Consider the following 15302-nt stretch of genomic DNA (forward strand, 5'->3'; position numbering starts at 1 on the left):
CTGTGTCTCAACCCCGCGTAAGGGACTGAGCTGGCTTTTGCACCTGGCCTCAAGTCCCAACTCTGTCACCGTGATCACTGGTCTCTTAACTTTCAATGACTCATCAGTTAAATGGGGTCCCACGAGGCCAAGTCTGTAACGGGCGTGCCTGGCCCAGGCCTGGCACCTCACCTGGGTGTGTTTCTAGCACCAGCCCCCTCCTGCCCAACCCAGCTCCTGCCCCAGTGCTCGGAGCCACCAATGCAAACTAAGAGCACAGCAGGGGTGAGGGGCAGGCAGAGCAGGGGTGAGGGGCAGGCAGAGCAGGGGTGAGGGGCAGGCACAGCAGGGGCGGGGGCAGGCAGAGCAGGGGTGAGGGGCAGGCAGAGCAGGGGTGAGGGGCAGGCACAGGTTCTACTGCTGCTGCTTCTTGCTGGGCGACCCCTCTGTGAGCCTCAGTTTCCACCCCTCTAACAGCCATGACATCCAGGGTGATTTTGAGGCCTATGGGTGCCAGCACAGGACCCAGTTCAGAGGAAATGCCCTCAATATGGAAAACAAGGTCTTAGTGCAGGGACCGGCTAATATGAATACTAACTACTCAATATGAATACTAACTACTCCGTATCAATACTAACCATTCAGTATCAATACTAACCACTCAGTATCAATACTAACCTCTCAATATCAATAGTAACCACTAACCTCTCAATATCAATAGTAACCACTCAATATCAGTACTAACCACTCAGTATCAATACTAACCACTCAGTATCAATACTAACCTCTCAATATCAATAGTAACCACTCAATATCAATAGTAACCACTCAATATCAATACTAACCTCTCAATACCCATCAGTTGTTATTATGATTGTCCAGCTAAAGTGCTGGAGCTTCATTTTTAAAAAATTTTTATTTTTAAGACAGAGTCTTCTTCTGTAGCCAGGCGCCAGGCTGGAGTGCAGTGGTGCAATCTCGGCTCACTGCAATCTCCGCCTCCCGGGTTCATGCAATTCTCCTGCCTCAGCCTCCCAAGTAGCTGGGATTACAGGCACGCGCCACCACGCGCAGTTAATTCTTGTATTTTTTAGTAGAGACGAGGTTTCACCATGTTGACCAAGATGGTCTCAATCTCTTGACCTTGTGATCTGCCCACCTCGGCCTCCCAAAGTGCTGGGATTACAGGAGTGAGCCACTGCGCCCGGCCCATTTATTTTTTTTTAAACAGAGTCTTGCTCTGTTGCCCAGGCTGGAGTACAGTGGCACGATCTCAGCTCACCGCAACCTCCAACTCCTGGATTCAAGCGATTCTCTTGCCTCAGCCTCCTGAGTAGCTGGGATTACAGGTGCACCCCACCATACCTGGCTAGTTTTTGTAGTTTTAGTAGAGATGGGGTTTCACCATGTTGTTCAGGCTGGTCTCAAACTCCTGATCTCATGATCCGCCTGCCTTAGCCTGCAAAAGTGCTGGGATTACAGGCGTGAGCCACGTGCCTGGCCTGTGCTGGAGCTTTTGGGCAAGTTCAAGTCCTGGCTGAGCCTGAGAGGGGCAGGGGGCTCAGAGGGGATCCCAGGGAAGGACACAGAGACCAGGATGCCTAGGAGATCCAGAAAGAAGCTCTCTTACACTGTGGGGGGAGTGGGTGCTGTAGGAGTGTTGAGGGGTCCCCATGTCTTCTGTCCTGGCCAGTGATGGGCTGTGAAGGGCCATTGTGTGGCCAGGGTGGGTGGGCAGGGGCGGAATGCGACTGAGCACTGCAGATGGGCCATTGTGTGAGGGAATGTGCCTCGTGAGGCCTGACCTTTTCCTGTGCAGTAGGGGTTGGCGGGTTGGCATGCCAGGTGGGGGCTGTGAGGACAAGCCCAGAGTCGGGGGTTGGGGGAGACGGTATTCATCTCCATTTCCCCAGATGGGCCTGGCGGGTTGCTGCATGTGAATTTCAGCTTTTGCCTCCTTCTGGCTGTGCTATGAAGCCTTGAGTAAGTTCTCTTGGCCTCTCAGGAAATGGGGTTTTCCAAGGTGAGGTAGAAGGTGAAGGTCTTAGCACAGAGGCTGACAAATACTAACCAGTCAGTACTCATCAGTTATTATTTTGAGCCAGATAAAGGGCTGGAGCTTTCAGACAAGTTCACGTCCTGGCTCGGCCATGTGCGAATTGGGCTAGTGACATCCCTGTCCCCAGCCTCAAGTGGCTCTCTGTAATGGGCTCAGTTGTAACTGATCACACAAGGCTGTGCTGAGGGCCACTTGCAGTGGTGCCTGTGGGGCACTTGACACAAGGTCAGGGCCATAGGAAGTTCTTTTTTTTTTTGAGACGGAAGTTTTGCTCCTATGCAATGGCGTGATCCCAGCTCACTGCAACCTCTGCCTCCCGGGTTCAAGGGATTCTCCTGCCTCAGCCTCCCAAGTAGCTGGGATTATAGGTGCTGCCACCATGCCCGGCTAATTTTGTATTTTGTGTAGAGATGGGGTTTCTCTATGTTGGTCAGGTTGGTCTCAAACTCCTGGCCCCAGGTACTCCACCCGCCTCGGCTTCCCAAAGTGCTGGGATTACAGACATGCGCCACAGCACCAGGCCAACGAAGTTCTTAGTAACAATAATGGTATGTTGGGCATGGTGGCTCACGCCTGTAATCCCAGCACTTTGGGACGCTGAGGCGGGTGGATCATCTGAGGTCAGGAGTTCGAGACCAGCCTGGCCAACATAGCGAAACCCCATCTCTACTAAAAATACAAAAAGTAGCCAGGTGTGGTGGCGGGCACCTGTAATCCCAGCTACTCGGGAGGCTGAGGCAGGAGAATCACTTGAACCCGGGAGGTGGAGATTGAAGTGAGCCTAGATCACGCCGTTGCACTCCAGCTTGGGTGACAAGAGTGAAATGCCATCTGAATGAAAAAATAAAAATAAAAATAAGAATAATAGCAAGTATTTATAAAGCACATGCCAGATGCCTGGCACTTCATACTTATTAATTCATTTGATCCTCGGAACAGCCCCGCAAGGTAAGCACTCTTAATTCTCCCCATTTTATAGACAGGTAACTGAAGCACAGAGAGGTGCTGTGATTTGCCCACTGGGAGTACATGGGACTGCCTATAATTATTTATTTATTTATTTATTTATTTATTTATTTATTTATTTATTTTTGAGACAGAGTTTCACCCAGGCTGGAGTGCAATGGCACGATCTCGGCTCACCGCAACCTCTGCCTCCTGGGTTCAGGCAATTCTCCTGCCTCAGCCTCCTGAGTAGCTGGGATTACAGGCATGTGCCACCATGCCCAGCTAATTTTTTGTATTTTTAGTAGAGACGGGGTTTCACCAAGTTGACCAGGATGGTCTCGATCTCTTGACCTCGTGATCCACCCGCCTCGGCCTCCCAAAGTGCTGGGATTACAGGCTTGAGCCACCGCGCCCGGCTATAATTATTTTACACTGTTGGGAGGCTGAGGTGGGAGCATCGCATGAGCCCAGGAGTTGGAGACCAGCCTGGGCAACCTAGGGAGACCCCATCTCTAAAAATAATTACAAAAATTAGCCTGGTATCACTGGGTGTGGTGTCTCATGCCTGTAATCCCAGCACATTGGGAGGGCAAGGCAGGCAGATCACTTGAGGTTAGGAGTTTGAGACCAGCCAACATGGTGAAACTCCATCTCTACTAAAAACACAAAATTAGCTGGGCGTGGTGGTGCATGCCTGTAATCTCAGCTACTCGGGAGGCTGAGGCAGAAGAATCGCTTGAACCTGGGAGGCGGAGGTAGCGGTGAGCCAAGATCGTGTCATTGCACTCCAGCCTGGGCAGCAAGAGCAAAACTCTGTCACAAAAATAAATAAATAAAGTAAAATAAAATAAATACAAAAATTAGCCGGGCACGGTGGTGCGTGCCTATAGTCCCAGCTACTTCAGGAGGCTGAGGCACGAGAATCACTTGAACCCAGGACGTGGAGGTTGCATTGAGCCAAGATCATGCCATTGCACTCCAGCCTGGGCGACACAGTAAGACCCTGTCTAAAAAAAAAAAAAAAAATTGGCCGGGTGTTGTGGCTCACACCTGTGGTCCCAGCTACTCAGGAGCTGAGGTGGTAGGATCGCCTGAACCCGGAGATCGAGGCAGCAGCGAGCTGTGATTGCACCACTGCACTCCAGCCTGGATAACAGACTTGAGACCCTGTCTCAAAAAGCAATTTTTTTTTTTAGTGAATTTGGCCCCCTCAGTTGGCCAAAATCTTTGGCACAGGGGCTCTGCTGCCAGACAGGCCTCGGGAGTCAGTTTTGGCTTTACCGTGTGTTGTCCAGCTGAGTCATCCTGGGTAAAGGTCTTTTGAGGCTCAGTTTCCCACCTGTACAATGGGGATAGGGTATCAACAGAGCACAGGCTGGGTGTGGCGGCTCATGCCTATAATCCCAGCACTTTGGGAGGCCAAGGCGGGTGGATCACCTGAGGTCAGGAGTTCGAGACCAGCCTGGCTAACATGGTGAAACCTCGTCTCTACTAAAAATACAAAAGTTAGCCGGGCATGGTGGCGTGTGCCTGTAATCCCAGCTACTAGTGGGGCTGAGGCAGAAGGATCGCTTGAAGCGAGGAGGCGGAGGTTGCAGTGAGCTGAAATTGTGCCACTGAACTCCAGCCTAGGCAACAGAGCAAGACTCCATCTCAAAACAAAAAAAAAAACAAAAAAAACAAACAGAGCACATCAGGGTCAGGCACTCAGGAAGCCATCGGTGGGTGTTAGCTGGTAACACTGCTCACATTCTTCTTCTCAGAGCCCCGGACTCAGGAGGCCCAAGGAGCTGGAGGCGACCCTCAGGTGAGCGCTAGCTGGTGCCAGATGCCCCTCCCCACCCTTCCCTTGCCTGCCTGGAGCTTCACATCCTGGTCTTTCCCTGGCAGGCAGCAAGAACCCCACAGAAGGGCGTGAGCCCTGCAGACAGCAGTGCAGCACCTCGGGCTGGGCTCCTGTTAGGAGGGAGTGCCTGCACCCAGGCAGCGGTGAGAGGACAGCTGGGGTGGGGGCTCTTCTCCCCTTCCCATACTCACCCTGCTCTCTCCTTGTAAGCATGGCCTCCACCTCTCATCCCCTCCTGGCCTCAAGTCTCCACGGCTGTCTTCCCACAGGCTCAGAGGCAACTGCTCCATGCAGAACTGAAGCTGGTTCTGCAGCAGAAAGGAGAGAGGACGCAGGAGCCCGGGGTGCAGGTGCCTCCCAGCAGCGCCATGGAGGCCAGAAGCCGGAGTGCTGAGGTGAGTGCCTGCGGGTCCTGCAAGGCGCACTTGAGGGCAATGGGGAGGCACAGAGTAGGGCAGTGAGGAGACACTTTCTGGCCTCTCTGTGCCTCAGTCTCTCCATCTGTGAAATGGAAATAGTAACAGGGTCCATTTAATGGGTCACTGTGAGGGGAAGAAAATTAACATATGTAATGTCCTTAGTGCACAGACTAAGACTCAAAGCAGTGGATTCATTAGCACATAAAGGAGCTAAATTACTAAGAAGCTAGGGCCAGGCGCGGTGGCTCATACCTGTAATCCCAGCACTTTGGGAGGCCGAGGCAGGTAGATGATGAGGTCAGAAGTTCAAGACCAGCCTGACTAACATAATGAAACCCTGTCTCTACTACAAATACAAAAATTATCCAGTCGTGATGGCGTACACCTATAATCCCAGCTACTAAGGAGGCTGAGGCAGGAGAATCGCTTGAACCTGGAAGGTGGAGGTTGCAGTGAGCTGAGATTGTGCCACTGCACTCCACCCTGGGGGACAGACTGGGACTCCATCTCAAAAAAACAGAAACAAACAAAAAATAATAAGGAGCTAAAGAAAATCCAGCAGAAACCCTTCATCAGAAGAGGCAATATATGTCAGGGGTAGTGGCTCAGGCCTGGAATCCAAGCACTCTGGGAGGCTGAGGCAGGAAGATCGCTAGAGCCTAGGAGTTTGAGACCAGCCTGGACAACACAAGGAGACCCTGTCTTTAAAAAAAAAAAAAAAAAAAATTAGCCAGCTTTGATGGTGCGTTCCTAGCTACTTAGGAGGCTGAGGTGGGAGGATCACCTGAACCCAGGAGGTTGAGGTTGCAGGGATATGATCGAACCTCTGCACACCAGTGTGAGTGAAAGAGCAAGATCCTGTCTCATTAAGTCTCCTGTGTGGAAAGAATAAATAAGAAAAACAAAGTTAAAAAGGCCCTGTCTCAAAAAAAAAAAAAAATATATATATATATATATATATGGCATTTAATGTAGGGGTTAAGGAGATGGGCTTGGACCCATGGCTCAAATCCCAACCATACCACTTCAGCTTTGTGGCCCTGGGCAGATGATCTCACCTATTTGAGCCTCAGTTTCCCTATCAGTGAAATGGAGGTAATGGGGCTGGGCATGACGACTTGCACCTATAATCCCAGCACTTTGGAAGACTGAGGCAGGCGGCTCACTTGAGGTCAGGAGTTTGAGACTAGCCTGGCCAACCTGATGAAACCCCATCTCTACTAAAAATACAAAAATTAGTCAGGCATGGTGGTGTGTGCCTGTAGTCCCAGCTACTCAAGAGGCTGAGGCAGAAGAATCACTTGAACCCAAGAAGCGAAGGTGGCAGTGAGCCGAGATCATGCCATTGCACTCCAGCCTGGGGGGCACAGTGAGACTCTGTCTCAAAAAAAAAAAAAAAAAAAAAAAAAAAGAATTTAGGTAATGATTTCCACCTCTGAGAACTCATGCTTGAGCCATTTGCACAGAGTCTGGTGCTGAAGAAGCCTCTTTGAATGGCAGGTGCTGTCACTGTTGCTGAGATAATGCACTGGCATCAACCATGTCTTACTGTGTACCAGGCACCGAGCGGGTCCACTCTTAGAGGGGCCAAGCTGAGGTTGGGGGTTGAGCGCCAGGAGTTCCCTGGCTACAGGATGGCCTATAGGTTCTGGGGTCACAGACCTAAGGTTGCAGTCCAGCCTCTTCCCTTGCTTCAGGGCATGAGGCAAGTCATTCTACCTCTCAGGGTCTCAGTGTCTTCCTCTGTGACTGCCCATGAAATGGGCATCAAAATCTCATGAATGAGATCCTGCAGTCTGGGTTCTGTGGTTCACACCCGTAATCCCAACACTCTGGAAGGCTGAGGCCAGATGATCACAAGCCCGGGAGTTGGAGACCAGCCTGGGCGAAACAGTAAGACTCCGACTCTGTTTTTGAGATGGAGTCTCACTCTGTGGCCAGGCTGCAGTGCAGTGGTGCAGTCCTCCCGCCTGGGCCTCCCAAAGTGCTAGGATTACAGGCATGAGCCTCCACACCTGCCCTCCGACCCTTAAAAAAAAGAAAAAGGCCGGGCGCGGTGGCTCAAGCCTGTAATCCCAGCACTTTGGGAGGCTGAGGTGGGTGGATCACGAGGTCAAGAGTTCAAGACCATCCTTGGTCAACATGATGAAACCCCGTCTCTACTAAAAATACAAAAAATTAGCTGGGCATGGTGGCACGTGCCTGTAATCCCAGCTACTCAGGAGGCTGAGGCAGGAGAATTGCCTGAACCCAGGAGGCGGAGGTTGCGGTGAGCCGAGATCGCGCCATTGCACTCCAGCCTGGGTAACAAGAGTGAAACTCCGTCTCAAAAAAAAAAAAAAAAGAAAGAGATCCTGCACATAAAATGCTTAGCCCAGGGCTTGCTGAGCCAAAGGGTGGTAATGGTGGTCATGCTGATCCCTGTAGCCCTGGCCACAACTCTTCTTACCCACATTGCCCTGCTCAGCCTGCTAGTCTTTTGGGGCCACTGCAGTGGGGCATTGGGCCTAGACCTGCTTTCCCTCTACGTCCTGGGCTCAATTCCGTCCGTGCTGGCCCTGATGCGCTGCCCGTGACAGCGTCCTCTCAGCTCCCTGCTGCTGCAGGCCTCAGCTCACAACATGAACCTCCTGCCAGTATACCTATGTTACCCTACTTTACAGCAGGGAAGTGGATTCAGAGAGGGCAAGATTCTCCCTAAGACATACAGCAGATTGGATTCCTAGACAGAATCCAGGTTTATCGCTGCCTTTTCTGGGAAGCCCTATTGTGAAGCCCGCAGTGGCTTCTGGGCCAAGTCCAGTCTGCATCATTTACTGTAAATACCAGGAATGCCATGTCTGCCAGTCCTGTTCATTACCCACGCAGCACCCCCATTCACTGGATTCCCTCTGCCGTGGGTGTTTCGCAGGTCTTGGGGTCACCGAATTTACAATAGAGCACATTCTCACACACATTCAAGCCTGCAGGGAAGCAAATCCCACTCCCTATCCCCCGAATCCCGGACGGCATGAAGGTCCAGCCAGCCCCTTCCTCAGAATCCTATCCTCAACTCTTCTCTTGTTCTGCTGTTATTTTACTTATTTATTTATTTATTTTGAGACAGAGTTTTGCTCTTGCTGCCCAGGCTGGAGTGCAACGGTGTGATCTCAGCTCACCACCACCTCCGCCTCCAAGGTTCAAGCGATTCTCCTGCCTCAGCCTCCCCAGTAGCTGGGATTATAGGCACGTGCCACCACTCCTGGCCAATTTTGTATTTTTAGTAGAAATAGGGTTTCTCCATGTTGGTCAGGCTGGTCTCGAACTCCCGACCTCGGGTGATCCGCCCGCCTCGGCCTCCCAAAGTGCTGAGATTACAGGTGTGAGCCTCAGCCCCCTGGCCTGTTCTTTTATTAAAGCTCCTTCCCCATAGTTCAATCCAGCTTATAGAATATGGGTCTCGGGGCCAGGTGTAGTGGCTCATGACTGTAATCACAGCACTTTGGGAGACTGGGGGATCTTTTGAGGCCAGGAGTTTGAGATCAGCTTGGGGAACACAGTGAGACCCCGTCTCTTTAAAAAAAATTAAAAATTATCTGGGTGTGGTGGTGCCTGCCTGTGTTACCAACTACTTGGGAGACGCGAGTGGGAGGATTGCTTGAGTTTAGGAGGTCGAGGCTGCAGTGAGCCATTATCACACCACTGCATGCAAGCCTGGGGACAGAGTGAGAGACCCTGTCTCTTCCCACAAAAGAAGAATACGGGTCTCCACCCCAGCCTCAAATAACCCCTCATAAACTCCGGCCACACTCCTCTCCTGCCTTTGGCAGCCTTCTATACCCCGTTTGGCTCTTCCAGGCCCGCGCTCTCTTACCCTTCCTACTAGCATTGACCGCCCCGCAGCCCCGCCCCCCCGACCTGACCACGCCCCCACGATCCTGGTCCCGCCTCTCAATCGCCACTTCCCTCCAGCCCCCTCTGACGCTGTCCCTCCCCTTACAACCCCGTCTCTTCTAACCTTTACCGACTGCAGCTCTAGGGTCCTAGAGAGGCCAGCCGGCCCGCGGAGCTGTTTAAGCGTTCTGCAGGTCCGAGAATGCCAGCCGTCCGCGGGCTTGCTTTAAGGGGGAGACGCCGGAGTGGGTGTGCCCCGACGTCCTGCGAGGGCGGCGCCAAGGGGCGTGTGCCCTGAGGACCCGCTGAACAGCCACTTCTGGCCGGACGTGGTGGCTCATGCCTGTAATCCCAGCACTTTGGGAGGCCGAGGTGGGAGGGTATCTTGAGCCTAGGAGTTCGAGACCAGCCTGGGCAAAGTGGCGAGACACCCCCTCCGTCTTTAAATATATATTCACACAAGGCCGGGCGCGGTGGATCAAGCCTGTAATCCCAGCACTTTGGGAGGCCGAGGCGGGTGGATCACGAGGTCAAGAGATCGAGACCATCCTGGTCAACATGGTGAAACCCCGTCTCTACTAAAAATACAAAAAAATTAGCTGGGCATGGTGGCCCGTGCCTGTAATCCCAGCTACTCAGGAGGCTGAGGCAGGAGAATTGCCTGAACCCAGGAGGCAGAGGTTGCGGTGAGCCGAGATCGCGCCATTGCACTCCAGCCTGGGTAACAAGAGTGAAACTCTGTCTCAAAAAAAATATATATATATATATATATATATATATATATATATATATATATATATGAATATGCATATGAGCCACCTTTGAGCGCAACGGCGGGCGCTGGGCGAGGTCCAGCCTTAGAGGCCCTCAACGCGACACCTCGCTGCCCTTTGCAGGAGCTGAGACGGGCGGAGTTAGTGGAGATTATCGTGGAGACGGAGGCGCAGACCGGGGTCAGCGGCATCAACGTAGCAGGCGGCGGCAAAGAGGGAATCTTCGTTCGAGAGCTGCGCGAGGACTCACCCGCCGCCAGGAGCCTCAGCCTGCAGGAAGGTGGGCGGGCCCGGGGTGTGGGGTGGGATCAACCTGCAGGGCGGGGTTACAAATCTGCCCATAGTCCAAAGCCAGGCTGAAACTGACCAGGGGATGGGGGCGTGACCTGCGACCAGGAGGCGGGGTTAAGGACTTGGGGCAGGGCTTTGCTTACTGGTTTCATTGCAAACTCCGGAGGTTCGCTGGGTGCGAATCCCACATCCCCCGTTTACTAGCTTGTGATCTTTCTGTGCCTCAGTTTTCTCATCTCTGAAATGGGACTTATTCTCGTATGGGGTTATTATGTATTGTAGATTAAATGAGTCACTGTGAAAACACTTAGCACATAGCTAAGTGGCACATAGTGCTTAACTACGTGAGTGTTAGTAAATGTTTTTGTTGTTGGGACAGGAAAAAAGGGTGGAGTGAGCCACTTGGAGGGGTTGGGAAGAGGAGCTTTGTAAGTGAGGGATGTTTTGGGAAACATGGATGAAGCTGATGTAATTTATTCATGAAACAAATACTAGCGCCTTGTATGTCAGACATTATCTTAGGTGCTTGGCCTCAGCAGTGAACAAAATAGTGAACAACGGTCCCTGCACTTAGAGAGCTTACATTCCAGGGGGAGAGACATATTTAAGCAAGTTAAGTAAAATACCTAGTAAGTTAGAAGGCAGTATGTGCTACAGTTGTCAGGAGGACAAAATGTGCTACAGCTGCTTTTTTTTTTTTTTTTCTTTTTTCTTTTTTTGAGATGGAGTCTTGCTCTGTTGCCCAACTGGAGTGCAATGGTGTGATCTTGGCTCACTGCAAACTCCGCCTCCTGGGTTCAAGTGATTCTTCTGCCTCAGCCTCCTGAGTAGCTGGGACTACAGGCACCAGCTACAGCTGCATTTTTTAATGGGGTGGGCTTGGCTGGGTGCAGTGACTCATGCCTGTAATCCTAGCACTTTGGGAGGCTGAGGTGGGCGGATCACCTGAGCTAGGGAGTTCCAGACCAAACTGGCCAACATGGAGAAACTCCGTCTCTACTAAAAATACAAAAAGTAGCCGGGCGTGGTGGTGGGTGCCTATAATCCCAGCTGCTCTGGGAGGCTGAGGCAGGAGAATTGTTGGAATCCAGGGGACGGAGGTTGCGGTAAGCTGAAACTGCAACCTGGGTGAAAGAGCAAAACTTCAAACTCCATCTCAAAAAAAAAAAAAAAAAAAAAAAAGATTGGTGTGGGCTGGAAAGGGCGAAAAGGCTGAAGGAGGTAAGGGAACAAGCAATGAGGCCATCTGGAAGAGGGACTAGCCAGCACAAATGCCCCAAGGTAGGAGCGTGACTAGCTTGTGGGAGGAACAGTGAGGAAACCACTGTCTATGCAATTGAGTTAGTGAAGAGGAGAGTAAGAGAGGAGGTCAGAGAGGTAATGGAGGGCATTTTTTAGAGGGCTATATAGGACTTTCACTTTTTTTTTGAGGCGGAGTTTCGCTCGTTACCCAGGCTGGAGTGCAATGGCGCGATCTCAGCTCACCGCAACCTCCGCCTCCCGGGTTCAGGCAATTCTCCTGCCTCAACCTCCTGAGTAGCTGGGATCACAGGCACGTGCCACCATGCCCAGCTAATTTTTTGTGTTTTTAGTAGAGACGGGGTTTCACCTCGTTGACCAGGATGGTCTCGATCTCTTGACCTCGTGATCCACACGCCTCGGCCTCCCAAAGTGCTGGGATTACAGGCTTGAGCCACCGTGCCCGGCCTAGGACTTTCACTTTTATTCTGTGAGGGCTGTGAGCAGAGGAGAAAGATGAATCAACTGCTGAATTGCTGCATTAGCAGTAGAATATGGCCAAGCATGGGTGGCTCACACCTGTAATCCCAGCACTTTGGGAAGCCAAGGTGAGAGGATTGCTTGAGCCCAGGAGTTTGAAGCTGCAATAAGCCATGATCACACCACTGTACTCCAGCTTAGGCAACAAAGCAAGATTCTGTTTTAAAAACAAACATCGGCCAGGCGCGGTGGCTCAAGCCTGTAATCCCAGCACTTTGGGAGGCCGAGGTGGGTGGATCACGAGGTCAAAAGATCGAGACCATCCTGGTCAACATGGTGAAACCCCGTCTCTACTAAAAATACAAAAAATTAGCTGGGCATGGTGGCACGTGCCTGTAATCCCAGCTACTCGGGAGGCTGAGGCAGGAGAATTGCCTGAACCCAGGAGGCGGAGGTTGCGGTGAGCCGAGATGGCGCCATTGCACTCCAGCCTGGGTAACAAGAGCGAAACTCCGTCTCAAAAAAAAAAAAAAAAAAAAAAAAGATCAAGACCATCCTGGTCAACATGGTGAAACCCCGTCTTTACTAAAAATACAAAAAATTAGCTGGGCATGGTGGCACGTGCCTGTGATCCCAGCTACTCAGGAGGCTGAGGCAGGAGAATTGCCTGAACCCAGGAGGCGGAGGTTGCGGTGAGCCGAGATCGCGCCATTGCACTCCAGCCTGGGTAACAAGAGTGAAACTCCGTCTCAAAAAAAACAAACAAACATCAGGCCGGGCGCGGTGGCTCGAGCCTGTAATCCCAGCACTTTGGGAGGCTGAGGCGGGTGGATCATGAGGTCAAGAGATCGAGACCATCCTGGTCAACATGGTGAAACCCCGTCTCTACTAAAAATACAAAAAATTAGCTGGGCATGGTGGCGCATGCCTGTAATCCCAGCTACTCAGGAGGCTGAGGCAGGAGAATTGCCTGAACCCAGGAGGCGGAGGCTGCGGTGAGCCGAGATCTCGCCATTGCACTCCAGCCTGGGTAACAAGAGCGAAACTCCGTCTCAAAAAAAAAAAAAAAAAAACAGACAAACATCAGCAGCAGCAACATCAACAACAACAAAACAGTAGAATATATGAGGGCAGGGTTAGGAGCAGGGAGACAAACAAGGTGACTACTGTGATTATCCAGGTAAAAAAGGAGGATGCTCCGGACTAAAACGTTTTGGAGGTGAAGAGAAAACATACGTGTGTGTGTGTGTGTGTGTGTGTGTGTGTGTGTGTGTATATATTTTGAATTCTGGATATATTTTGAAGGAGGAGCTTTGAGGGCTAGATATTGGGAATGATGGGAAGATTTTCAAGGATGGATCCAGGGATTTTTTTTTTTTTTTTTTTTTGAGACAGATTCTTGCTCTGTCACCCAGGCTGGAGTGCAATGGCACGATCTTGGCTCACTGCAACCTCTGCCTCCCGGCTTCAAGCAATTCTCCTGCCTCAGCCTCCCCAGTACCTGGCTTATTTTATATTTTTAGTAGAGCTGGGTGTGTGTGGGTGGGGGTAGGGGGAGTTCACCAAGTTGCCTGGGCTGGTCTCAAATTCCTGACCTAAGGTGATCCACCTGCCTTGGCCTCTCAAAGTGCTGGGATTACAGGTGTGAGCCACCGCTCCCAGTGGATCCAGGAATTTTTGACCTGAAGATGGAGTTGCTGGTCCCTCAAAAGGAACACACTGAGGCTAGTACTCATTTGGAGAAGAAAGTCCAGGAGTGAGAGGTGTGGCATTGGACACCCAGGTGGAGATATGATGGAGATGTTGGTTATGAGTCTAGGATGGAAGAGAGAATACTGGGCTGGAGAGATATGCTTGGGAATTCTTAGCAGATTTATGATCTTTAAACACCTCAGTCTGGATGAGCTTCCCAAGAATTCCCAAGGGATAACTTGAGCATGTAGACAGAGAGGAGGTCCGAGGCCTGAGGCCTGGGACAGTGTGTCTTTAAGAGGTTATAGAGGCTGGGTGTGGTGGCACAGGCCTGAAGTCCCAGGTACTCAGGAGGCTGAGGTAGAAGGATCACTTGAGCCTTGAAGTTCAAGGCTGCAGTGATTTGTGATTGCACCAGTGTACTCCAGCCTGGGCAAAAGAGTGAGAGCTTGTCTTTGAAAGAAAAAGAAAGTGGCCCACACCTGTAATATCAGCATTTTGGGAGGCTGAGGTGGGAGGATCACTTGAGCCTAGGAATTTGAGACTGGACTGGGCAACATAGTGAGACTGATTTTTTTTTTTTTTTTTTTTTTTGAGACAGAGTTTCACTCTTGTTGCCCAGGCTGGAGTGCAATGGTGCGATCTCTGCTCACTGCAACCTCCGCCTCCCATGTTCAAGTGATTCTCCTGCCTCAGTCCCCGGAGTAGCTGGGATTACAGGTGCCTGCAATGACACCTGGCTAATTTTGTATTTTTGGTAGAGATGGGGTTTCTCTATGTTGGTCAGGCTGGTCTTGAACTCCCGACCTCAGGTGATCTGCCCGCCTCGGTGTCCCAAAGTGCTGGGATTACAGGCATGAACCAACGTGGCTGGCAACCTTTCTCGTGGGAGAAATAATAACATATTTGTATGATCATGAGAATAATGTAGATGAGAAGGACAATTGATGATGTAGGAAGAGGAGAGAATTGCTGGAGTATGTACCTAAGAAGGCAGTGGAGGGATTGCCTTGAACTAGGAGTGGGGTTAGTTCATCCCCAGCAAAAGGAAGGAGAGTGGAGTGAGTAAATCGCCACAGGAGAAAGGGGGTGAACAGTGTGGGAGCTTCTGGAAGTTCTCTTGTGATTCTGTTCTCTTGATAAAAGAAGCAAAGTCAGTCTCCGAAACGTAAGGATGGATAGGGGAGCGACAAGGTGACCGGCAAGACCCGAGTAGGAGCGGCTTTGTTCCTTGCAGGGGGCGAGGCTAAGGTTGTGGGGCGGGGCCAGCGTAATTGCGATTCAATCTTGCGCTGGGGATTGGAGAGGCTAAAATTTGGGGCGGGGCCTCGCCGCGGTTGGGGGGGCTCCGTGCAAGTGGGCAGAGCTAGGCCCGGGCGGAGCCGGGAGATGCCCACGTGCTGCGTACCTCCACCTCGCCCTCAGGGGACCAGCTGCTGAGCGCCCGAGTGTTCTTTGAGAACTTCAAGTACGAGGACGCACTACGCCTGCTGCAATGCGCCGAGCCTTACAAAGTCTCCTTCTGCCTGAAGCGCACTGTGCCCACCGGGGACCTGGCGCTGCGGCCTGGGACCGTGGCCGGCTACGAGATCAAGGGCCCGCGGGCCAAGGTGGCCAAGCTGGTACGCGTGCTTAGCCCGGCCCCAGCCCTGGACTGCCCCAGCGATCCCGCCTCTGCGCCGTGACCTCCGTTCCCCGCCACC

The 15302-nt window shown here is 51.8% G+C and overlaps 1 protein-coding gene across 3 annotated transcripts in view; it reads left to right on the forward strand.

Moving 5' to 3' along the window:
* PRX (periaxin) overlaps window positions 1-15302 on the forward strand; it is a 29686-nt gene that overhangs the window by 9705 nt on the left and 4679 nt on the right. Inside the window, exons 2-6 of one of the 3 annotated variants that reach the window (XM_039466964.2) lie at window positions 4750-4793; window positions 4881-4975; window positions 5102-5227; window positions 10021-10177; window positions 15025-15221. In XM_039466964.2, the coding sequence (XP_039322898.2) occupies window positions 4750-4793; window positions 4881-4975; window positions 5102-5227; window positions 10021-10177; window positions 15025-15221 (619 nt within the window). Of the gene's footprint in view, window positions 1-4749; window positions 4794-4876; window positions 4976-5101; window positions 5228-10020; window positions 10178-15024; window positions 15222-15302 lie in introns of all 3 variants that reach the window. The other 2 variants (XM_039466965.2, XM_039466966.2) reach the window with 2 other exon arrangements.

The sequence above is a fragment of the Saimiri boliviensis genome, chromosome 14 (assembly GCF_048565385.1).
Source record: "Saimiri boliviensis isolate mSaiBol1 chromosome 14, mSaiBol1.pri, whole genome shotgun sequence".
NCBI lineage: Eukaryota > Metazoa > Chordata > Mammalia > Primates > Cebidae > Saimiri > Saimiri boliviensis.